Source organism: Nannospalax galili, unplaced genomic scaffold (genome assembly GCF_000622305.1).
Source record: "Nannospalax galili isolate Female #2095 unplaced genomic scaffold, S.galili_v1.0 scaffold510, whole genome shotgun sequence".
Lineage (NCBI taxonomy): Eukaryota > Metazoa > Chordata > Mammalia > Rodentia > Spalacidae > Nannospalax > Nannospalax galili.
This window is the reverse complement of record NW_008329677.1, coordinates 1,867,205-1,892,640: the sequence shown is the minus strand read 5'-3', so window position 1 is coordinate 1,892,640 and position 25,436 is coordinate 1,867,205. Positions and strand designations below refer to the sequence as shown.

The following is a 25,436-nucleotide window of genomic DNA, read 5'->3' as shown; positions in this document are numbered from 1 at the left end:
AAGTTCCCAGAACAAAACAAACAAAAAAGCCCTGCATCTCCAAATTGAACCTTCTGCAAGGCTGATTAACTGATCAGAATTTTAATGATTATGCAACGTTTGGAATGTTGCAGATCCAAAGCCTAATTATAATTTATCTTGGACTATCTTTAACTATTTCTTGCCCACCTCTGTATGGGACCTAACATCCTGTGACTAACTGAGAAAAACCTTTTGGGATATATTAGCTTGACAAAGTCCTAGCTTCCATCAACCAGAAAGCAAAGTGGCATCAGATAGCATCTGAAACCTATAGCTGAGATTTCTGTGCTTTGCTGTAACCTACTTAAATGTTTCTACTAATGTGTTTGAAAAGTGCTGGGAATGTGGCACATCTGGAAGGCCTGTGGAAATTCCATATCCTGTCTCTATTCCATGCCCAGTGTATCTAGATGATACTTGTAAAATAAACTGCTGACCTGGTAAGTAAACTGTTTCTCTGAGTTCTCTGAACCACTGAGGAAGGGGTCATAGGAATCGCCAGTTTATAGCCATTTGGTCAGAAGCTTGGGTAACCACCTAGACTTGTGATTAACAACTGAGGTGCACTGAGGAGCAGACCTAGGGGTCTCAGCCCAAGTAGATATTGTCAGAACTGAACCAAATTGTAGGGCACCTGGCTGTTATGGAGAGTTGGTTGATACGGAAGAAACTACACACATCTGGGGTCATGAGTGTTCTATGTGAGATAAAGAGGAGGGAAATGAGGTCCGCAGGGGCAGGATGGATTCTTTTTTCCCTGATTTTAATGAACTTTATGGACTTTATGGATACCTAAATGACAGTGCCATCATTTGGGGAGAGCACAATTTAAGAAGAAGAATGTGTTCCATCCCTTTTGGAAGTGTCTCCGAACTCTGAGGCTGCACTCTCATTTTATGCTTAATATAAGTGGTTCTTTCAAAGAAATATGAATTTGAGAATGATTAGGTAGCTATATGCTAAATCAATGAGTTTTGGGGTTTTTTTAAGAGGTGCATATGGGGGCAAGTGAGATCTCTCAGTGGGCAAAGGTATTTCCCACTGAACCTGACAAGGCCCTGAGTTCAATTCCAGGAACCCACAAGGTATAAGAATTTGATTGACCCCTGAAAGTTGTCCTCGGACCTCAAAATGTGCACAGTGGCAGGTACACACCCACACTCACTCAAACCCCATCTACACATACACACCCACCAACAGAGAGTGAGAGAGACAGAGACAGGGGAAAATGTAAAAAAACAATTTAAATTACAGTGTTTTCTAATTTTTTAATTTTAAAAGATGCATATTAAACATAGCAATAGTTTATATTTTTGGATGGTATAAGTCAGATAATTGACTTTGTGAAACATTTCCCTGCCATAGATTTCACCTCATTCCTGCCTTTCCCAGTGTGCTCCCTCTAGAGAAGCCATTTCTTCAGTTTGTGGCCTGCACCAGTGAAAACAGCCCAGGAGTTCCCAGTATCTAACACTCCTTGGACAGGATTCCATGAGAAGGTTGCAGAGGCTTAGAGGACATCTTTACAACCTTGATGCTGCTCAGGGTGGGAGAGGAAAGGCATAGAGCCTCTCAGGTTATCTTGATGCACATGCTAATTTGCTATACATCGAATTTATGTAGGGCTATGAAGCCGACAGTGAGTCGCCCTTGCTAGTGTTTGTATCTAGTACAAAATTGATCATATTTTTAATGATTGCATGAGCTTCTTGTTCAGAGATGCTATTTAATTAAAAACAAGTGAATTACCCACCTAACCATATCAAATCCAAGACATCATCAGTTGTAAGATACAACTTTATTTTATGTATCATTAAAGAAAAATGTGACCAATTAAACAGTAACACAATGTCTTAATGAAAGTACAGAACAGCATATGAATCAGCCATGTAAGTCATTGCTTTGAAATTCTTCCCATCTATTCAGAGAGGGGAAGCAATTTATGTTCTCTTCGATTGCATTATTTCTGGGTGAAGAGGAAAATATTTTGCATGTTTCTCAGTAACAAACTATAACATGGCGTCATCTACTTGCCAGTCTCTATCATCTTTTATTTGCTCCTAAAAAGCCTCAATGGTTGCACTGCAAGGAAACAGAGAATTACTATCAATCCTCCAATGAGTACTATTTGCTTCACTAATAACAAATTTATATCCTGCTGCTCAGTTTCTGGGCCTTTATAGGGCTATAATAAGTGTTTATTTCAATGCCAAAGCATGCTGTAACCCTTTTGAAGACATCGTCAGGAGCAAGTAAGCTCAAAACAGTCTACCCAGCACACAGGACTCCTGTGAAGTGATGACAATGAACAGCGATGACTGGATCATCCATTGTCCTAGTTTGTCTCCTCATTGCTGTGACAAAATACTCTGACCACTACCAACTTGGGGAGGAAAGGGTTTATTTGTTTTACATCTCCCAGGTCACAGTTCATCAGGGAGCCCAAGGTAGGAATTTAGGGCAAGAACCTGGAGGTAGGAGCTGGAGCACAGGCCATGGAGGATCAGTTCTTACTGACTTGCTCCCCTGGCCCCTGCTCAGCCTGCTTTCTTATGACACACAGGCCCACCTGCCTGGGATGGCACTACCCACAATGGGCTGGGCCCTCCCATATCACACAACAGTCAAGAAGATGCACCACAGACATGGCCATAGGCCAGTTCAATGGATGCAATTCCCTGATTGAGGCTCCCTCAACCCAAGTGTGTCAAGTTGACACTAAAGCTATCTAGCACATCCATGAACAATTAAATGTGTCACTATGACTGCCTATCTGACTGTGATAGTCAAGATGCCATTAATGCAATACTGATCTCAAGAACCCTAACCCGTGAAAAAAACATGCAAATCTAGTGACGTCACTCCATCCAATTTGCAAGACATTTTTTCTAATATAAATATTTAAATATCTTATTTATTATTTTTATTTTATGAGTGTATTGCCTGGGTGTATGTAAGTACATTCATGTCGTACAATGCCCTCCAAGGCTAGAAGATGGTGTTGGGTCCCCTGACTGGAGTTATAGATAGTTGTGAGCTGCCATGTGAGTGCTGGGAACCAAGCCTGGGTCCGCTGCAAGAGCAGCCAGTGCTCTCAACCACAGAGCCATCTCTCCAGCCTCAATAAGCAGCTCTTAAAAGAACTAGAAATGGTCAATAAGCATATGAAAAAATGTTCAAGATCCTTAACCTTCAGAAAAATGCAAATTAAAACTGCTTTGAGACTTCATCATCCTAATCAGAATGGCTATCATAAGGAAAACAAATGACAGCAAATGGCTAATGAGAACACAGGGAAACAGGAACTCTTATTCTCTGTTAGTAGGAATGCAAACAGGTGCCATCACTATGGAAATCAATATGGAGATTCCTCAAAAATCTGAGAATAGAACTACTGTATGATCCAGCTATATAATTCTGGGACTCTATCCAAAGGAATCCAAGCCAACATACCACAGGGATACTTAAACATCCATGTTTATTGCATACTGTTCACAACAGTCAAATATGGAACCAGCCTAGAGGCTCATTCACAGATGGAATGGTATATGAATGTGATGTATACAATGGAGCTTAACTCAGGTGCAAAGAGGAATGAAATTATGTCATTTTCAGGGAAAAGAATTGAACTGGAGCTCATCATGCTAAACAAAGCAACATAGACTTAGACAAATACTGCATATTTTCTCTCTTTGTGGAATCTAGATATGTATGTGTGTTTACAGAAACTTAAGGAGCTTTGGTAAAGACTAGAGTTGCCCACCCTCCACCCTTCCCTCCGTCATAACTGTGCTTTCCTTTTGCCTTAGTAATACTATCTCAGTTCTATTCAAGGCAGTGTGCACCCAACTAAAAATTGTATTTCCTAATATAATTTACATTAGACATAATCATGACTCTAAGTTGTAGCCATAGAGACAGAAGTTGTGGGAATGGGAACTCTGGGAAAGGTGCTTAACAGGACTGATTTCTTTTTCTCTTCTGCTGCTGCCTGGGATGATAACACAATGTCTGGATCACCAGCAGCCACCTGGGCCACACTTATAGATAGAAGTCTTGTAGTATGAGGGCAGGTCGTGCAGGCACAAGCCTGAATCTCTGATCAGTTTATGCCACTGCCTCCATAGAGCCTTGAGCTACATATTTTCAGATTTTTACTTTGCATAAGTGAGAAATTATTCTCCATCCTATATAAGCTGTTGCTATTTAGCTTCTTACATTATATGATGCATAGCCTAACTGTAATGGATGCAGAAACCTTCTTTCTTCACATGGGATTCATACTATTTGTGAGAATACCACAAAAATCTATTGAGCTCCTACTCCTTGCTAGAATAATGTCAAAACTGTAAAGGAATTAAAGCATGGTAGTTCTTTAAAGACATAATAACTCATCCTGGGTAATGTTTCCAATATTTTGTAGAGGCAAAGTAAGTGCTTCCTTCCCTCATAAACATGTAATGAGTGCTGTGGATCGAATGTGAAATGTTCTTCCCCAGGCTCATGTGTTTGAACAAGTAGTTCTCAGCTGGTGGTACTGTTTTGGGAAGTTGTGGACCATTCAGGAGACGGGCTTAAGTGGGGGAAGTAGGTCACTGCAGATTGGGTCTCGTGGATAATAATCTGGCTAGGTTCTAGTTCAAGCTCTGTCTTCTGCAGTGTAACCAGCTGCCTCAAGCTCCTGCTGCTACAGTGTGATTTGTTCCCTATACCATGCCTTCCCTGCCCTGATAGACCTTATATCCCTGAACCATGAGCCACAATAAATCCTTCTTCCCCTAAGTTGCTTCTATTAGGCATTCAGTGCGTGCTCTGAGTGTGCCTGGTACAGGAATGGGGAACTAGCTAGTGGGCAGGAGTAACCGAGGTCCATTCTTGGTCCACAAATTGTAGTTTTACATATGTTCTTTCAAGAGTCAAGAAAGAAACCAGACAGTGTCCCTGAGTCAGCACTGCCCTCAGAAGATACAGTAGACAGAACAGTTTGCATTTTTCTGAAATATCAAACTAAAAAATTGCTTGGAGCTCCCCCCTCCCCCCAACCAAGAGAAAAATTAAGAGAGTCCTTCATAAAATAAGGCTCAAAATCACAACATTATCTCCACAAACTTCCCATACTCCCCCAGTCAAAGGTGTTGGCATTCATATCTGCCTTTGAAACTCTTTTTTTTCTCTAGCACACTAAGGCAATAGCCAATACCCAAGCATGACTCTAGTCTCGATTGCCTTTGAAACTATTTAATAGTTTTATAACAGCAGCTTTGTGAAACTACATTTTGTATCTGTGGAAGGTATTTCAAGTGGTTGGTTCTAAGTGGCCACACCACACCATCTTTTATTTATTTGATAAATATTGCAATACTTTGCTCCAGAGAGATCCATTCATGAACTTTGAACTTTGAAGCCTGCACTGACATTTGTAGCACTGTCAATCCATCATCATTTGTTTTACTCAATTTGTAAAAACAGGATTTCTCAAAGAGAAAACAGAGAAATGGGAAGCACGGGGCGGGGGGAATTACATGTATAAAGCAAAAATAGGCTTATTAAGGATTTCAGAAATTTTACTCCTAATGGGTATGAATCTTTCCATCCTCCATTTCCTGCATGGACAGAGCTCTCTTTGAAGTCTTTGGAAGCTTTCTGTAAGAAAAAATGTATAGATATGGGTGTGAGCTGAAAATGGAGCTTATTGTTTTGCCCTTTTAAAATGTGTTTTTCAAAGATTTGCCTTTCATATGGCAGATTGGAGAGAGGGTGTGCAATTTTACCTTGTGAAACATCTTTGCCTGGAAAGCTCAAAGTATTTGTAGTCATTTTTTAATGAATAGTCCCTGTGTCTGCCTGCTGAGGAAGGCAGAGGTGGGTGTAATTTATTTCCATTTTACACCTGAAGAAACTAATATTTGAGGAAAAGAGGCTCAGGATCTTCGCCAATACCAGAATTAAGAAAACAAGGCCAAACCTGGCCACCAGACTAACACACAGTCTGATCCCAGGGGTTCGTCATAATTCCTAAAAGAAATGTTCTTTGAAAAAAAAAAAAAAAAACATCCTATAGATTGTCATGGACCAGTTTGGTATGAATCTTAAATTTGTATATGGGATCATTATATTTATTTTAACTGCTTTCTGATTTACTGGCCTGTTTGTGGTGTTAGTAACTTCTGATTTTGGATCTATTTTTAAAATTGTTTATTTATTATTATTTTTAATATGCTTACATGAATGTGTGTCTGCATGTGCGTGCATGTGTGTGTGTGTATGTATGTATGTAGTATGTGGGGTGGTGGTGCATGTGTGCTACAACAGGTCTGTGGGGATCAGAACAATTTTGTGGAGTTGGTTCACTTCTTCCACCTTTATATGGGATCCAGGGATCAAACTCAGGTCAAGAAGCTTATGCAGCAAGTGCTTTTACTTGCTGGGCCATCTTGAATGCCCTAGATCTGTTTTTAAAATAAACTTCAATAATGCTTTTGTCATCATTATAATTCAGTCTAAGGGCAGAAAAGAAACTACACTAACCAACAACAAAATTCAGGTCTAATAATGGGACTAGGTTATATTTGACCAATATTTTATAGACGGAGAACAGGTAACAAATGCGCATTAAACTCAGAACTGTGTACTAATGTATCTTGATAAATGCATGTGAATCACAGTACAAACTCAACCAAGTATGCAAATCAATATCGTTCTGTCAAAAAAAGATCAAATTTAATCCCAAGTATTTCTAAGATGCCCAAGTCGTTGATTTAATCATTTAAGCAACTGGAAAAAGAACCAACTAAAACAATTTTTTGAACAATTATGTCAGCACCCTACAAGAGGGCTCATGAGATCTAGGGAGATATCTCCATCAGTAAAGTCCCTGCCTTGCAAACCCAAGGACCTGAGTTCCACCCCCAGAACCTAAAAGCCAAACATGGTGGTATGCATTTTCAAGCCCAGTGTTGGGCAGGCAGGAACAGGGGGATCCCTGGGGCTCACTGGCCAGCCAGCCTAACCTACTTGGTGAGTTCCAGGCCAGCGAGAATCCTTGTCTTAAATGATAAACAATCAATCAATCAATAAATAAATAAATAATAAAAAATGGGGGACAGTGCCAGAGGAACCACACCTGAGATTGGCTACACAAACATACACACACACACACACACACACACACACACACACAATCTTTTTAATCAACCAAAAATTCCTCCTAGTGACTCATCACACTCACATCCAGTCTCCTGTTCAGAGGCACTCACAGGAAGTGATAAAGAGATTTGTGGGAGTGGGGTGGGGTGGGGGTGGGGGGGGTGTTCGAGCCAGCAACAGTGATAATTGGGGATAAGTAAGCGTGCCTTTCACCAGCCCATGCCACCCCCAGTACCAGGAACACTCAAGCGAACACTCAGGCATAACTGGGAGCTTATTCAAGCAGGGACTCATTTATTACAGGTGTTACAGAGCTTATAAAGACATCTGGAAATCCCCCTTCCCCCTGAGGGTGTATCTTAAGGATGGTCACGAGCTGATCATGCACTCCTCAGCAGTGCGGAAGTATCCTTCAGACTTTTAAAACAAGTCAGTCCGCGCCCCAGTAACTTCCTCTCGGACCTCTGCAAGGTGGGGCCTTTAGGTCCCCACAGAGATTAATACTTAAAACACTTGCTCATTTATCTTCCTAATTTCTCAGCTCCCTTCTCAGCTCCCATCCGGCCTGTACTGTGTTCCCCTGCTGATCCTTTGCCTCTCTCCCCTTCCCCAGCCTCCAAGTTCAGCTCAAGAATTTCCTACAGGGTCTCCCATAGTATCACTCCTTTTCCTACGTCAGGGATGGAATTTAAAGTTTATATTTTAAACTCATTATCAGAGTCAGCATCAATTTTAAGGAACATTTCAGTTTAAAAGGTCAGTGCATACATCATGATCTATGCTTATTCTTTCTTGTTAGAGTACATGATCATGTCAATGTTGGAAGTCATCCCTTTGTCTAAGATGTTAACTTAGTACTATTAGAAAAACAGAATCAGAGCTGGGCACAGTGACACATGCCTTTAATCCCAGCACTCAGGAGGCAGAGTCAGGTGGATCTCTGTGAGATTGAGGCCAGCCTGGCCTACATAGCAAGTTCCAGGCCAGGGAGACCCTGTCTCAAAAAGAAAAAAAAAAAAAAAAATCAGAAACTCACCAAACAGAGACTGTTCCCACCCCCCCAAAGAAAACGTCTTGAGAGTTATCTTAGCGATACCTGTGCTCACACCATAAAATAAGGAATATGGGAAATAAAAATGAGAAATCGGGACTGGAGAGATGGCTCAGCAGTTAAGAACACTGACTTCTTGCAGAGGACCTGGGTTCAATTCCCAGCACCCACATGGCGGCTACGAACCATCCTTAACTCCAGTTCCAGGGGACTCCAAAACCCTCTTCTGACCTCCACAGCACTGAACAACATGGGTGCACTCACTTACATGCAGGCAATACACTCATATACATAAAATAAAAATAATAAAATATTTTTAAAAATGAGAAATCGTTATTTAATGTTAAAAAAAGTTTCTGACTTCTGACTTCTCAGCTATACCATCATGTAGGCAAAGAACTTAGAGTCCTTCTGTTTATTTTTGAAATAATTTACCACTACTAGGCACATTCAGTTTCTTTGTTTAAAATATTAGTCAAGGGGCTGGAGATGTAGCTTAGTTGGTAGACTGCTTGCCTAGGTACACATAGACCTGGATCTATCTCTAGCACTACCTTAAAAATGGGTGTGGTGGGCACACATCTGAAATTCCAGCACTTGGGAGGTGGAGGTGGGAGGATCAGAAGTTCATCATCATATTTGTCTACATAATGAGTTCGAAACCAATCTGGGATACATGAGACCGTATCCAAAACCAAAATAATAAAATAAATATCAATAAGACTTTCATTTAAAGCTTATTATTGAAGAAATCAGGCCCCATATATAATAGCCTATTTATGAGGTGTTTTTGATAGATTCTCATTCTAAGAAAAAGACAATCCAGCATGGCCCAGAGGGTCTTCCATATCTGTTTTTTTGCTTGTTTTGAGAAAAGGTCTCACTATTGTGGAGCCCAGACTCCCCTAGAACTCATGATCCTCCTGCCTTAGCCTCCCAAGTACTGGAATTACAGGTGTGCACCACCCTATCTGACAAACCTGCTTTTCTTTTCCCAGGAAAGCATGTAGTTTGAAGGAACATAAAAGAAGAAAATATTCTTTCTAAAAATTTTTATTGTGTGTGTATGAGTGTATTAGCTGCATGCCTGTAAGTGTACCTGTGTCATGCAGTGCCCACAGAAGTCAGAAGAGGGTGTTGGATCCCCTGGAACTGGAGTTTCAGACAGTTGTTAAATGCCATGTGGTTACTGAGAATCAAACCTACGTTCTCTGCAAGAGCAGCCAGTTCCTTAACCACCATCTCCTCAGCCCCAGGAAAATATTCTGATCTGCTTCCTGCTTATGAGCAAAACAAGCCCTGGTGGAAAGCAAAAGAAGTAGTCTTCATTCCACTAAAGAGACCTCTAGGCTCTCTAAATTCAAGACACTTGAAAACTATATCTACTAATTAAAATAAGATGGCTTTTTCCTTCAGTTCAGAAGACTTCCTCCTATCTGACAATGGATGTGTTTTTAATTAAAACCTGGGCACATAATCGGGCATCATTGTGATACTGGCTCACTCTCCTGAGACACCAACCCTACCTGGTACTGATCACAAACTCTTGACACCCTGAAGCCATTCTGCATATTTAGCAGTTAGAAAGGTGATTTCTGAGGCCTGGCAGCTGTTGGTGTTAACGCTATTGTGTGGGAAACAAAGGCCATTCTGCTCTGTTCCCGGCTGCCTTTGTCTCTGTGATACTGGAGCTTTTTCATAAATGAGGTCTAATTCTTTACCAGGGAATTTCATTACTGCCCATGTTTCATCGCTAGTGCTAGTTTACACTTCCGATGGTGGAGGAGAATACCTGAGTGGACCTGCTAATGGAAGGAAGCTTGGCTTCTTACCTATGTTGCAATGCTTGCATTTTAAATCTGTTAATTAGACCTTCAACTAGAAGCCATCATAACAACTTCCACCAAACTCAAGACTGGTAAAGTGGACTTGCTGTCAGCCTGATTATTTTGGAAACTAAGCTGACCACAGTAGGTTGGAGCATCTACATGACCCAGTGTGGAACCCTGGAACAACCACGTGGATCAGTGTGAACTAGATGTCTTGCCTAATTCCTCATTGATCTGGCCTGGGAAATTCTTGTAAAACTGACATTTGAAGAATGTGCACTTTTAAAAATTATTTTCATTTAAAAAGTTTATCAATGTAGGAAGTTTTCAATTACATATTAAAGAAATAAATAGCCCAAATGATGAAGGAAAGGCAGTGAGCTCCCTCATTCTGACCAAACGCTGTGCCCTGTGCTGTGTGTCTTTAAGGTTTCTATCATTACAGTTGAGTATAAATACCCACCTTGTGAGTGTTGGGCTCTGGCATATGACTTGCTTTGACCAGAAACAGGAAGCACCATTTATTTTCATCTGCCTTCCTTGCACTTCTACCATTACTATGAGAAGAATAAGCCCCAATTATCTCTCATGTCCCAATGTCATTTCAAATCCTTATTAATATATTATTTGGAACAAGACATTTTTCTGATTCCTTTTTGCCAGACTGTCCAGAGCTATAGAGGTGGGGGTTTGTCCTCCCCACCCTAGATGTTACCTGGTAAATGGCAAAGCCTAAGGCTGTGATGCCTAAAATACTAAAGGATGGGTGGGAATTCATTTAAAACAGGATTTTCCCATCAGTATTCTGGTCTCCCAACTCCTAGGAGCTCAAGATTTTAAGAAAATAGAAACTGGGCTTGACTTACTAGGGGGTGAAGGTTTCTGACTAGAGGATGAGTTTCTACTGATTTAAGAATATTGGTATGTCATTCCACTGGTTTCTTATCTCTATTGTTTCAGATGGGAAGTCACCTATAATTCTTATAATTCTTCAGACACAGTCACCAAATAAAGTACAGGTTGAAGTAATTAATTTAAAATAGAACTAATACCTTTCAGCATGTAGTATACCAGTCTTTCAAGAATCATCACACACCCCAAATATATACCCACCTTCTAGTGAAACTTCCCTTTGTCATTGTCCAGCCTCTACAGGAAAGTAAGTCAACCACACAACTTATTTGGGTCACTTTTGCAAACACAAGTGCTAAATGGATCACAGTTCCTGTCTGTGCTTCTGAGAGTCCTCCATGACACTGAGGTATCTGGAAGACTGGTGAAATAGCCCTTATCATTCAACACATTTTTGCCATTCAGTCAATGTTTATCATTCAACAAATTACTGAGGACCTACTGTCTACAAGGCACTGTTATACTTAAGACAGGAGATGTGTGAAGGATGTAGAAGTCCATAAGAGAAAATCTTTAACTTCAAGTATCTAACAATTTAATTTGCACTCAAAAGTTTTGAGAAACTTTGAAGATAAGGAGAGCACAACTATAATTCTCAGGGAATAACCTGTTGTCTTATAGGATTATTTACCTTGCCAACTCTAATCATCTCTCAACAATAGGATAGAAACATCCAAAGTAAGCATTTTTGGGGACTCAGCCTGGGAATTAGGCATATTACCATGTTGTTACATTCATTTCATAAACACCATCACGTCTACTTTACTGTGGCCATTGCATGTTCATTACTGGATTTGCTTGGCAACAAAATGTTCCACTTTCTCTTTGCTTTCTTGCAGCTGGATTATGCCTTGTATCATACAAACAGAAAACTAACGTTAGAACCTAAAGTAAGCATCAATGCCAGAGTTGTTGTGGTTGGTGCATCCAGTGTTGGAATTTCGTTCCTCGAGACATTAGTGTTTTGGTGAGTTTTTTTTTTTTTTCACTCTGTTTATCCATTTATTTTTAAATAATAAGACTACTTTTCCTGTACCTGAAGAGACCTCTTCCCCCTTGAGAAAATAGACTTTGAGTTTGTTTGCATTGGATGAATAAAGCAGTGGAATATTCTAGGTGTGGAGCAGGGACACAAACAATGAACCCCAGGACAAATGATCTGTCCGTAGCTCTTCATTGAAGCACAGACACAATCATTTTTATGTGTTGCCTATGATAATTTTTATGCTTTGGTGGCAAATTCGAGTAGTTCAGCAAAGACTGTGTGACTTACAATGCATAAAATAGGTACCATCAGACCCTTTCCAAAAAGTGTGGACTGGGTCTTTTCTATATGTGTTTCCCTCATGGGATCAATTATCAGAATCACTTTCAACATTAATTAAGGTTTTAGATTCCTAGAACCCACACCAGGCAGACAGAATCAGGAACTCCCAGGGAATTTGCCTGTGAATCTGAAATTGTAATGGTTGCTCCGTATCCTCAGGCGGGTTTGGGAACTAGTTTTTGTTGTTGTTATTTCTGCTGTTGTTGTTTAAGAGAAAGGGTTTCCCTGTTAACCTGACTGGCCTAGAACTCACTATGTAGACCAGGTTGGCCTTAAACACAGAGATCTGCCTGCCTCTGCCTCCTGAATGCTGGGATTAAAGGCAAGTACCACCAGTCCTAGCAAACATTTTATTACATTGATTGATTGTGTGTACGTATGTATATGGGTGGGTACATACCACAGTGTATGTCTGGAGATCAGATGACAGCTTTGTAGGATGGGTTCTCTCCTTCTACCATGTAGATCCCAGGGATTGAACTGAGGTTGTCAGACTTGGCACAAGAGCCTTTCCTGCCAGTCCTGGGAACTAGTTGACTGTGCCTCACAGGCATTCAGAAGTGGCATGGCAGCCAGGCCTTCTCTTCAAGCCCCATGTACAGTAGCTTTGGCTACTGTCAGACTTTAGGTACAACCCTTTAGGGAAGACAGGCCTGTGTGGCTCCCCGTGCTGTTCTCTCATTCCCTCCCACACAAAAACAGCTTCCCTTCAGAGCCTGTTTTCCTGATAGGTTATTCCTAAGGATTCCCAGATTCCCCAGTCTCTCTCCATGTGTTAATTTCAGCAGCAGGGAGAGCCCTGGGTTAGAGGCCAAGAACTTGGGCTCCTGTCCTGCCATTGCCAGAACCTGACGTGGAGCTCTAGATGTACTGATTTCTCTCAGATGCAATTTCTTCATTGACATCTTTTCTAGCTGACACATAATAGTTGTACATATTTAGTCAATAGATGGTGATATTTCAAAACACGCACACAATACGTAATAATGGATCAAGCATATCTCCCACTCAGACATATGTCACTACTTTGTGTTTGGAACAAAGTCCTTTCTACTAGCTAATTTGAAATATCCAGTTAGCAACTGTAGTTGTCTAACTGTGCTCTAGACCATGAGGAGTTATGCCTCCTGTAAACAGCACCCCTATACCTGTTAACTGTTTCTCATTTACTCTTTGAAAGATATCAGATGTTTTTTTAGACCCCGACTTTGGGAGACTTCAGAAGCTTGAATTTTAAAAGCCCATTTTTAAAAATTTATTATTTTTATTTTATGTGTATGTGTGTATTGCCTGCATGTAGGTAAGTGCTGCTGTGTCATGCAATGCCCGCCAAAGTCAGAATCCCCTGGGTCTTGAGTTATGGACAGTTGTTTAAGTTACTGCCATGTGGGTGCTGGGATTTAAACCCAGGTCTTCTGCAAGGACAACCAGTATTCTTAACCGCTGAGCCATCTCTCCAGTCCCTAAAAGCCCATTTTTTAAAAAACATTTGTTCAGGATTGCATGATGAACTTTGGCTACTGCTGAAAATGTTAGGGATTCAGAGGTGAGAGGGACCTGGGAAAATCCAGCTCTCTGTGTCTCCCCTGGAAGCCAGAGTTACCAGCCTCAGAGGATGAGTGGGCCCTCTGGGGGATTAGCTAAGGACCCCTGAAAAGTACTCAGGCCTGGCTGATAGGGAGATAAGGTAACCCAAAGAGCGACTTGCTCATTTGGTAGTATATTAGCTAGAAAAAGAAAAGAACTGATCTTTTTTTTTTTAACTTTCTAGTCAATTTGTTCAATTCTCTAAAACATAACCTTAGCTAACCAGAAATAAATAGCATGTCGTGACTAAGTTAGTAACTGTGTGCACATGCATCAACACTGTGTCCGCCTTGCAGCAGCGTTTCATTATGGGCATGAAATAATGAGAGGCACCGTGAGCACTCATCTCCCTGTGGAAGCTGCACTGAACTGTGACGCTCACATGTCCCGATGTGTTCCTGCCTCTAAGACCTTCAACAGCAAGCCTCATGCAGCCATTTCTGAATGATGAATTAGCAGGGTGGAGTTGTGAAATTAGGGCACTCAAATGATCATAAACAGGTCTTAAATCTTAATTTGGTCATAATACAACATTCTGCTTAAAATTATTACATTAACATATACACAAGTAATTTTCTTCTCATGACATTGACTTCGATTCAATAAAAGCAAATATAAGTTCTAGTATAAGTACTAGGTTGATTAAATTCTCCAATCAGAGAGACCTTTTGAAAGCATTTTAAAGTACTCTTGATTCTCTATCTTCATTATAGAGATTATGTATACTAAAAGGAGACTGGTATCGGCTTACGGATCTCTAATCCTTAAGAGAGGAAATAGTTTTCTCATTATTTTCTCTAATTATTTTAAATTAGCAATCACCATAGAAACATTGCATGTTTTATGTTACCAGCTTAGCAGCCATTTGAACTAAATTTTATACATAATTTGGCCTGGAGTGAAATTGAGGAAATTTCACCAAACACTACCTTCCAGTAAGAATTAAATCCACATTTTGGGAAGCAATATTTAGGAGAAAAGAATCCCTGAACTCTTGAGCTGCATCACCAGCCTCAGCAGGTGCTTTCTGGACTGTCCACGTGAGGCCCAGCATGGCGCCTCTTCCTCCAGACCTGGCAGTCCTGCCATCTGGGGACATAACAGACACTCTTCTATTATTTCCATGTAAGAAACAACAAAGCACACGCATCACCCCTTCAAAGCAGACTGTGCATAAACTCTGTGCCCTTGATACAACCATCCTTGATCAAGTGCTGCAGTGCTATGAGAGAGCTGAAGTGGTTTGCTCAAAGTCAGCACCCAGATGCTCTAGACCAAGGGAGAGTGCTGGGGGTGGGGAGGGGATTAAAAAATAATTTAAGAGGGGTATCCTCACTGTGTTGCCTAGCCTGGCCTCAAACTTGGAATTCTCCTTCCTCCACCTTCTAATTAAAATCTATCTGATCCTTAATTGTGATCCATTCACTGTCTTATCTGTGGGGACACGCCTTTTAAAAAACAGTTATTTTTATTTTATGTGTACAAGTTTATTGCCTGCATATATGTAAGTGCAATGCCTGTGCAATGCCTGTGGAGGTCAGAAAAGGGTGTTAGATCCCCTGGAACTGGAGTTAGAACAGTTGGTAGCTGCCATGTGGGTGCTGGGATTCGAACCTGGGCCATCTGCAAAAGCAGCCAGTACTCTTCACCGCTGAGCCAGCTCATCAGCCCCGAGGGGGACACACCTTCTTGTCTTTGGTTGTTGGACCTTGAGTCAGCATCTTGCCTTTCCTAGGACATGGCCTCTAGGGTCTCCAATGCCAGCTGGCATGTGACAGGTGTTTCTCTAGGGATATGCACCAGCATCCCAGTCCTCTGCCTCCCTCCTAGGCCTAGCCCTAGTGACTCCTTCAGCACTGGGTAGAGGAGCCAGAGGCCCTGCTATCAGCTATTTTTGTAGTTGCCAGGAGCCCCATGAGGGAGTGGATGAAGGGTCATGCAGGGTAAATGCCAGGTTCAGCTCATTTGTTTCCTCTTCCAAGTCTCCTGTACCTGAGTCCTGAGGGCACTATATATAGGAAGCAACTGGGAAGAAAGCCAAGGAGGAGCCAGTGCTGGCTCCACCAGCCGGGGTGTCCTAGCCATCGTTCCAGCCTCTGCCCTGCCAAGGTCTCCATCAGAGTCATTAGAAGATCTGGGAAAGTGCAGTCTGCTTGGAGTGGGGCATGTGAGGGAGGAAATGCTGGCTCTTATGCTGTACAGGCAGTGGATCGAATGGGGAACCACAGACCTGATGATGTATTACTGTGAATCGTGGGCATTCTTCACAATGCTCAAGACATCCAAGTGATGGACCCACGTTATTCTCAAGCTGTAGTTTGAATGGATGGATGGTGCACCTGTGGCTGTCCTGGCTCTTTGGGACAGGAAGTTCTTGACTGACCATCTGGATGTTAAAGTTACATTCTGTCAGCACTGCTTATAGTGAGAGCTCTTTAAAACTCCAACCACTGAGAAAAAAGGAAAGAGTAACATTGATAATTAACCCACTTCTACTGCCAACCAGGCCTGAAGCATGTGGCTCTGAGAGCCACTCTGTCCTCATCTGTGCTATCCTCATCTGAGGGTCACAGCCTGGGACCCTCAGGTTCTGCCACCCTAGGTACTCTACCAACCACAGGCAAGGTTAGAGTGAACTCTGTGTTCTCAGATCAGAAGGTATGCTCCTAGGTCAGCATGCGGCATTCATCAGGGCAACTCCAGTTCCAGACTGAGGGCTTCTTGGTAAAGCTTAAAAGGCCTCCCAAGGGAGCAAGAGGCATCTTCTTATCAAGAATTTCATTTATTAAAAAATAAAAACCAGGCCATATGGCTCATGCCTCATCACTCAGGCTGAGACAGGAGGACTTCCAGGAGTTCAAGGCCAGCTAGTGCTACATAGAGAGTTCCAGGTCTGGAATATACAGTAAGACTGCCTCCGGAAAAAAATGTTCGAAGTCAAATTTTGTGTGTTTTGTTAATTTTTTTAGTTAGCATACAACATAATGGATTTCATTATGTGTTGGGGAACACTGCTGTTAGGGTTGTAGTCCTCCATGTCCCTCTAAGGGGCTCGGCGCCATATGGAAGGACTCCCCTTCTCAGCAGGGGCCCTCCTGCTCTCTTCCTGACTTACCTGGAAAGTGCGGCCAAGCAGGGATGCCTGACCTTATTTGGAACATGACCTTTGGCATAGTTACCTGGAGTAGAAACTACCTCCAGTTTTTTTCTATATGATAATCAGGCATTGCCCGATAGTCATAGGAGCCTACTGCCACATGTAAATAAAGCATACTATGAGCACCTATCAGCTGAAGCATGGGCTGCTGCCTCCACACTATATTTTCCCTAACATCCCACTAAATAAACGGAGCTGTTTCACTGAATCTGGAGCTGTTTCACTGAGTCTGGAGCTGTTTGCATCACTGAACCTGCCTCCCCGGAAGGGCTTTCTTCCGTCAGTGCTCACTGGCCGCCCTGACCCCGCTCATCGCTTCTGCTCCCTTTGTCCTCGTGGAGTGGTGGCCAAGGACCCACGAGGAGAGGGAGCGACCCCACAATTATGTCACTTTCATACATTTATTTCATTTCATCTTTTTTATATCCCCCCCACTACCCTCACTCATTGCTATTCCCTCTCTCCTGGTTCCTTTTCTCCTTCCAAATAGTCTCCCTTCTGCCTTCATTACATATTTGTGTATGTATGTCTGTTTGTGTATATAACCTAGATTCCATATGACGGAAAGATGATATTTTATTTCATTACCATCACCTGACTCTCCCTCTATAGCCCTTCCTCCCACCTCCTAGGTCCCCTTCTGCCTTCATGTCATACATCTCTCTCTCTCTCTCTCTCTCTCTCTATTTGTGATGTGTTTGTATGTGTGTGTGTGTGTGTGTGTGTGTGTGTGTGTGTATCTGTGTGTGTATATTCTACATATGAGAGAAAATGTAGTGTTTGTCTTTTTGAGTCTGACTTATTTTGCTTAGCACAATTATTTCCAGTTTCCTGCAAATGACCTAATTTCATTTTTCTCATGACTGAACAAAAGTTCATCATGTCTGTATACCACATTTTCTTTATCCATTCAGCTGTGGATAGGCATCTAATCTAAGCTATTGCATATCATGGCTATTATAAATAATGTGACAATAAACAAGCATGTGCAAGTATCTCTGTGCTATGCTGACTTAGATTCCTTTGGGTATATATCCCCAGTAGTATAACTACGATAGTTCTGTTTGTAGGGTTTTTTTTTAAGATTAAAAAAAATTTATGTGTATGAGTGTTTACCTGCATGTGTGTAAGTGCACCCATGTTGTGCAATGCCTGAGGAAGTCAGAAGAGGAAGTTGGGTCCCCTGGAACTGGAGTTATAGATGGTTGTTAGCCTCCATGTGGATACTGGAATTCAAACCTGGATCCTCTGCAAGAGCAGCCAGTGCTCTTAACCACTGAGTCATCTCTCCAGCCCCCTGTTTGTGGGTTTTTGAGAAACCACTGTACTGATTTCCACAGTGGCTGCATCAACTTACATTCCCATCTACAGGAAGTAAGAATTTCTCTTTTCCCACATCCTCACTAGCATTTGTTGTCATTTCTTTTTTTAATACTTTATTATTTTTATTTTATGTGTATGAGTGTATGGCCTGCATGTATGTAAGTTCACCTGTATTGTGCAATGCCCATGGAGGTCAGAAGAGGTTGTTGGATTCCCCTGGAATTATGATGATTATTAGCCACCATGTGGGTGCTGGGAACTGCAAGAGCAGCCAGTGCAAGAGCAGCCAGTGCTCTTAAGCACTGAGTCATCTCTCCAGCTCCATTTGTTGTCATTTCTATTCTTGATGATAGCCATTCTGGTCTGGGTAAGGTGCAATCTCGTGTAGTTTAGTTTGCACTTCTTTGATGGCTAAGGACATGGAACCTTTTTTCAAGTATTTATTGGCCACTGATGTTTATTTCTTTTGAGAGCTGTATGTTCAATTAATTAGCCCATCCTTTTTTTATGTGTATGAGGGTATTGCCTGCATGTATGTCAGTGTACCTGTGTCCTGCAATGCCCATGGAGGCCAGAAGAAGGTGTCAGATCCCCTGGAACCTGAGTCATGGAAGGATGTTAGCTGCCATGTTGGTGCTAGGAATTGAACCTGGGTCCTCTGCAAGTTCAGTCAATGCCCCCAACCATTGAGCCCTCTTTCCAGCCCCAATTGCCCATCTTTTGATAATATTATTTTTAGTATTCAGGGTTTTGAGTTCTTTAGAAATTATGAATATTAATCTCTTGTCAGATGTGTAGTTGGAAAAATTTTTTTCTTCCATTCTGTAGGCTGCTTCCTTTGCTGTGCAGAAGTTTTTCGATCTCTTGCAATCCATTGGTCAACCCCTGGTATACTTCCTTAGCTGTTGGAGTCCTTTTGGAAAAGTCCTTGCCTCTGCCTACATCTTGATATGCTTCCCCTGTGTTTTTCTCTAGCAGTTTCAGAGATTCAGATGTTTCCTCAAGGTCTTTGATCCACTTTGAATTAATATGTTTGTACAGAGTGAAACATATGGATCTAGTTTCATTCTTTTCCATGTGGATGTCCAGTGCCTCCAGCACCATTGTTGAAGCCATCTTTGCTTCAATGTATATATATTTTGACACCTTTGTCAAAACTGGGCTGCTCTAACAGCATGTGTACATTTCTGGGTGCTCTGTTTTATTGTTCACTGTGTCTCTTTCTGTACCAGGATCATGGTGTTTCTCGTGCTGTCACTCTCTGGCACAGCTCAGACCTGGTGTGATCCTCCCAGTCCTCATTCGGCTTAGGAGTTCCTCGTCTAGTTGGCGGCCGGGGGCTGGGGGGGAGGCTTTGAAATCTAGGATATTTTTCTAGCTCTGTTAAGAGTGATTTTGAATTTTCATGCATATTGTGTTGAATCTATAGGTCACTTTCAGTAGGTTAGTCATTTTGAAAATACTCATTCTGCAAGTTGTAAGCATGGGAAAGCTTTTCATCTTCTAGTGTCTTTGATTTCCCTCTTCAGGGTTTCAAAATTTCCATTGTGGGGATGGGGAGGTGGCTCAGTGGGTAAGAGTGCTTGCTGTTTAAGCATGAGGACCTGAATTCAGATCTTCAGAACCCACATAAAAAGCTAGGCATAGTCTCATGCACCTGTAACCCTGGAATTAGGGAAAAGAGGACGCAAAAACAGGAGGCTCACTAGGGCTTGCTGCCATCAGCCTAGCTCTAGATTCAGTGAGAGACTATGTCTCAGGGGAATAAGGTAGAGCGTGACAGAACAGAACACTGGACATCTCCTCTGGCCTGGAGCACATGTACCACCCCCAACATGTATGCATACACCATGCACATATAACACATGCACAAATAAAAAAGGAATACAGGGGCTGGAGAGATGGCTCAGCAGTTAAGAGCACCAGCTTTTCTTGTAGAGGACCCAGATTCCATTCCCAACACCCACAAAGTGGTTGGCAACCATCTGTAACTTCAATTCCAGGGGAGCCAAACATTATCTCTGGCATCCGCAGGCATTGCATGCACTGTTGCACTTTAATATACATGCAGGCAAAACACTCATATACATTAAAAAATACAAAATAAAGTTATCATTGTGGAGGTCTTTAACCTCCTTGATTAGGTTTATTCCTTGTTGTTGTTTTTTAAGTTATTGTGCATGGCATGTTTTTTTCTTGATTTCTTTCTTGGCAAGTTGTATTACTAGTTTAGAGGAAAGATACTGATTTTTGCATGTTGAGTTTGTATCTTGCTAATTTGCTGAAAGTGTTTATCAGATCTAAGAGTTTTATATTTTATTTCTTGTTTTAATTTTAATCTTATGTGTATGTGTGTATTGCCTGCAAGTATGTAAGTGCATCCATGTTGTGCAGTGCCCACAGAAGGAAGAGGATTTCAGATCCCCTGGAACTGGAGTTACAGATGGTTGTTAGCCTCCATGTGGGTGCTGAGAGTCAAACCTGGGTCTTCTGTAAGAACAGCCAGTGCTGTTAACCACTGAGCAACCTCTCCAGCCCCTTATGATAGAATCTTTTTAAAAATTTTTATTATTTTTATTTTTTTATGTGTATGAATGTATTGCCTGCATGTATATGAGGGCACCCATATTGTGCAGTGCCATGGGGGTCAGAAGAGGGCTTTGGAGTCCCCTGGAACTGCAGTTAAGGATGGTTTGTAGCTACCATATGGGTGCTGGGAATCGAATCCAGGTCCTCTGCAAGAGCAGTCAGTGCTCTTAACTGCTGAGCCATCTCTCGAGCCCCTGGTAGAGTCTTTTAAAATTATTTATTGTTTTTATTTTATGTGTATGAGTCTATCGCCTGCAAGAATGTGAGTGTACCCGTGTCATGCAATGCCCATTCTGGGAATCGAACATGGGTCCTCTGCAAGAACAGTCAGTGCTCTTAACTGCTGAATCATCTCTTTAGCTCCCTATGGTGGAGTCTTTAGGGTCTTTCAAGCATAGGATCATGTTATGTGACAGTTGGGATACTCTGTCTTCTGTTTCTAGTGCTTTTGTTTCTTTCTCTAGTCTTGCTGTAGCTAAGACTTCAAGCACTATATTGAATAAGAGTGGGAAGAGTGTGTCTTGCTCCTGATTTGGGAGGAAAAAATATTTTTTGCATTTAATACAATGTGGCTGTAGGTTTGTCATATATAGCCTTGATCGTGTTATAAGGTATATTCCTAGTTTCTCTAGGGCTTTTATCATGAAAGAATGTTGAACTTTGTCAAAGTCATCTATTGATGATGAGCATGGGGCTTGTGTCCTTAAATGTATTTGTGTGCTGTCATACATTTATTGGTTTTTGCATGTTGAACTATCTTTGTAATCCTGCAATGAAACCAACTTGGTCATAGTGTATGATCTTAATGTGTTCTTGAATTCAGTTTGCAAGTTGTTTATTGAGAACTATTGCATCTAAGTTATATCTTCTTGGATTGTTCCCTTTGTTAGTATTAGCTGTTGCAAAAGTAATTACAGGTTTTGTGTTATTTGAATTTTCTTTTTGATATTGGAATACATTATTAAGTAAAATAAACATGACATATATCACTTTCATGCACATTTCTCACTGTTTTTTGCTAATAACTCATTACTTGCTATTTATTTCATATTTATTTTATACGGTGGAAATGTTAGGCAAATAGCAAATTTGAACAATTTTTTATTCAACTTCAAAATGGCTCATAAAGCAGTAGAGACAATTCACAACATCAGCAACACATGTGAACCACTAATTAGAGTACTGTGCAGTCGAGGTTCAAGAAGTTTTGCAAAGAAGATAAGAGCTCAGTGCTTTGACCAAGAAGTTTCAAAGCACTTCTGAAAGTCCTCCAAAGTGGTAACAGTCACTGTTTGGTGGCCTACTGTAGTCTGGTCGACTCCAGCTTTCTGAATCCAGGTGAAACCATTACCTCTGAGAAGTCCACTCAACAAATCTGAGATGCACTGAAAACTCCAAGACCTGCAGCCTCATTGGTTAACAGAAAGGGCCCAATTCACATTAATGCCTAGTCACATGTCACACAACCCTCACTTCAAAAGATGAATGAATTGGGCTACAAAGTTTTGCCTCATCCACCATATTGACCTGTCCTTTCTCCAACCATCACTTCTTCAAGCATCTTGACCTCTTTTTGCAGATAAAATACTTCCACAACCAGCAGGATATAGAAAATGCTTTCCAAGAGACTGTCAAATCCAGAATCATGGATTTTTGCACTACCAGAATAAACAACTTTGCCAAGAGTGGTGGTACAGGCCTTTAACCCCAGCCCTTGGGAGGCAGAGGCAGGCAGATCTCTGTGAGATGGAGACCAGCCTGATTCACATAGTGAGTTTCAGGGGGACCCTGTCAAGAAAACAACAAAAATTCACTCATTCATTCATTCATTAAATTAAAATAAACATTTTTTGTTGGCAAAAACATGTTGATGATAAATGGTTTCTACTTTGATTAATAAAGATGTATTTGAGCCTAATTATAATGATTTAAAATTCATGGTCTGACAGCTGGGTCAGATACACATATGAACTCACAGCAAGGTGACAGCATGCGTAAGTCCCATGCAAGCTCAAACCAGATAAAATCCCAGCATAGACATGGGGAATTGGATAAAAAAAAATCCCAACCCAGCTTAAGGAACTTTTGGCAACTGATGGTTGCTCTTAGAGGGTTGGAACTGTTGGTAAGTTAACCAAGATCTAGTGGATAGACCCACACTGGAAGACATTTGGGACACAAATCAGACTCTGTAGGTCATATATATATGCATATATATATGATAAAGTACATTAAATTGGGCAGAGAGCAGTAGGGAGGTGTGGGTAGGGGAGGGAATCTAAAAATCTAAATACCATCAAATTATATTATATGAAAATTGCAAAAATTCGATAAAAAATAATAAAATAAAATTTATGGTCTGAAACCATAATTCCTTTTGCACAAACTTAATGTAGGCAGCCTTTGTTATTTCTTCTGACTAAGTGTGATTTAAGTCTACTTTATAAACTATCAGAATAGCTATGTTATGCTGGATTATATGAATTTTCTATTTGCTTGGTAAATAGACTTTTATTGGTCACTCTGTGCACCTAGTGTAGCCCCGCTGAATTCCTCAGATGCAATAATTTGAATATTACAGGTTTTTCACAAAGATACTCCCAAATAAATTTTACAAAGAAACATGGAAATGCTATGTCAAAAAAGAGGGGAGGAGAACTGGAGCCAGGTCTGTAAGCTTACGTTTCTCAACTCTTCCCACTCACAACCCGGTCACAACCATGGGTGTCACCTGCAAGCTCCTTAGAGGCACACACTCTTAGGTACACAGTGTACAAACCGATGTATTCCCACTGCCTCTGATTATGCCTTTTTACACTCTCTTGGGCATAAATTCAGTGAGTTGAAGTAGTTATGATTTTACTCCATTCCAATATGGATGTCTCTATGTTTCTGTGTCTTACAATGTTTTCTCCTAACTGTGGCATAGTTCTTATTCCTCTATGCTTTTCAAATGCTTCCTACTTCAATTCTGATCTACAGAAACTCTTGAGCCTGAGATGGCACTAGACAAATGTGCAAGTGAACCATGGGATTGTACTGACTGAAAGTAGCTCTTGGTGGTGTCACTAAGACTCTATGTGACTAGACAAATATGTACTGTGATTCACAGGAGATGCTGATAGGCACCAAAAAGCCCACCTCCTATACTAAGAAAAGTTAGCTCAAAAAATGACCAAGCCAGCCATGGTGACACATACCTTTAATCCCAGCACTCCAAAAGCAGGGACAGGTAGAGCTCTGTGAGTCTGAGGCCAGCCTGGACAACTACATAACAAACTCCAGGCCAGCCAGGGCTACATAGTGAGACCCTGTCTCAAGTAAATAAATAAATAAATAACCCTATCAAAGGACAACACCTCTGATTATTAAGCCTAGGTTTGTGGTTGTGCAAACTGGTTGTGCAAACTGACGTAAAGAAAAATAGCTTGGAAGCTGGTCTGGCATATTTTCACAGCTCTGATTGTGGCCAAGTGACCATAACCCTGTTATCAGGCTACACAATTCCACTCAGTATCCGGCCCAATTTTGGGTACTGCAGCAGCCAGCCTAGGATCATCAGCTTAATTACACTTTATCTTTAGGTTCATTCATCTGAGAACATCTGAAACCTTCATTGTGGCCTGTCACTAATTAAGTGACTAATAATAGTCAATGCTTGCTTGCTGATCTCAGAGCCAGTCCCCCATGAGTGAGTAGGTGATTGTGACTGTCCTGCCTTTGAGTCTCTGTCACATGAACTGAAGGGTGTGTGCCCCCCACTGCTTTGTTCAGTCCAGGGTTAAAGCGACATGGTAACAAAGATGCTCACATCCCCTTCCATGGAGCCTGGGGAAGCAGGTAGCCACTTGAGGTAGAAATCAAGGGGTGTGTTAAATCTTGCCATGTTGTGATGTTGGAATCACAGTGGGGTCACCAGGGACCAATACAGAGGCTGGTCTAGTGGCCAGGGATGGGAAGAGTTGGAATAGGGGGAGCGTGTTAAACAGAGAGGTTCAGCACCTTCTCTCCCATGCAGAAAGATTTGACATTGAACCACCAGAAAAGAACGACCTGGAATACTCCCTGGTTCACAGATCATAACCGGGCTCCCTAATTCAGTCCCAATATCTAAATGTAATTAATATTAAATAAAAGCCTCCTCATTTGCTAGAATTACCTCTCCCACTCCTCCCAAAGCAATTTTTCTTGTCTCCTAATGCTTCCCAGAACCAGAGGAAAGAAGCAGTCCTTTTTGGTTGATACTAAGCCTTTTTTAAGGATAGGGGTTAGCTTATCACCTTTTTGTGTGTTTTTTTGGTACTTCTTTGGAGTTTAGGGTGCTAGGTATAAGATATATTCTTCATGATCCCACAAGGTACTCAGGGGATGAGTCCTGTGTTTGTTGGTTTTTTTTTGGTCTTTTTTGTTATTTTGTCTTTTTTTTTTTTTTTTTTTTTTTTTTTTTTTTTTCTGGACACCCCCGGTCTCTTTTTTTTTTTTGGACGCCCGCTT

At 41.3% G+C, this 25,436-nt stretch overlaps 1 protein-coding gene across 1 annotated transcript in view; it reads left to right on the top strand.

Moving 5' to 3' along the window:
• The window catches only part of Cfap61 (cilia and flagella associated protein 61), a 319,254-nt gene that overhangs the window by 171,543 nt on the left and 122,275 nt on the right, over positions 1 to 25,436 (top strand). Inside the window, exon 18 of the mRNA XM_008841463.2 lies at positions 11,799 to 11,926. Coding sequence (XP_008839685.1) covers positions 11,799 to 11,926 — 128 coding nt within the window. The remainder of the gene's footprint in view (positions 1 to 11,798; positions 11,927 to 25,436) is intronic.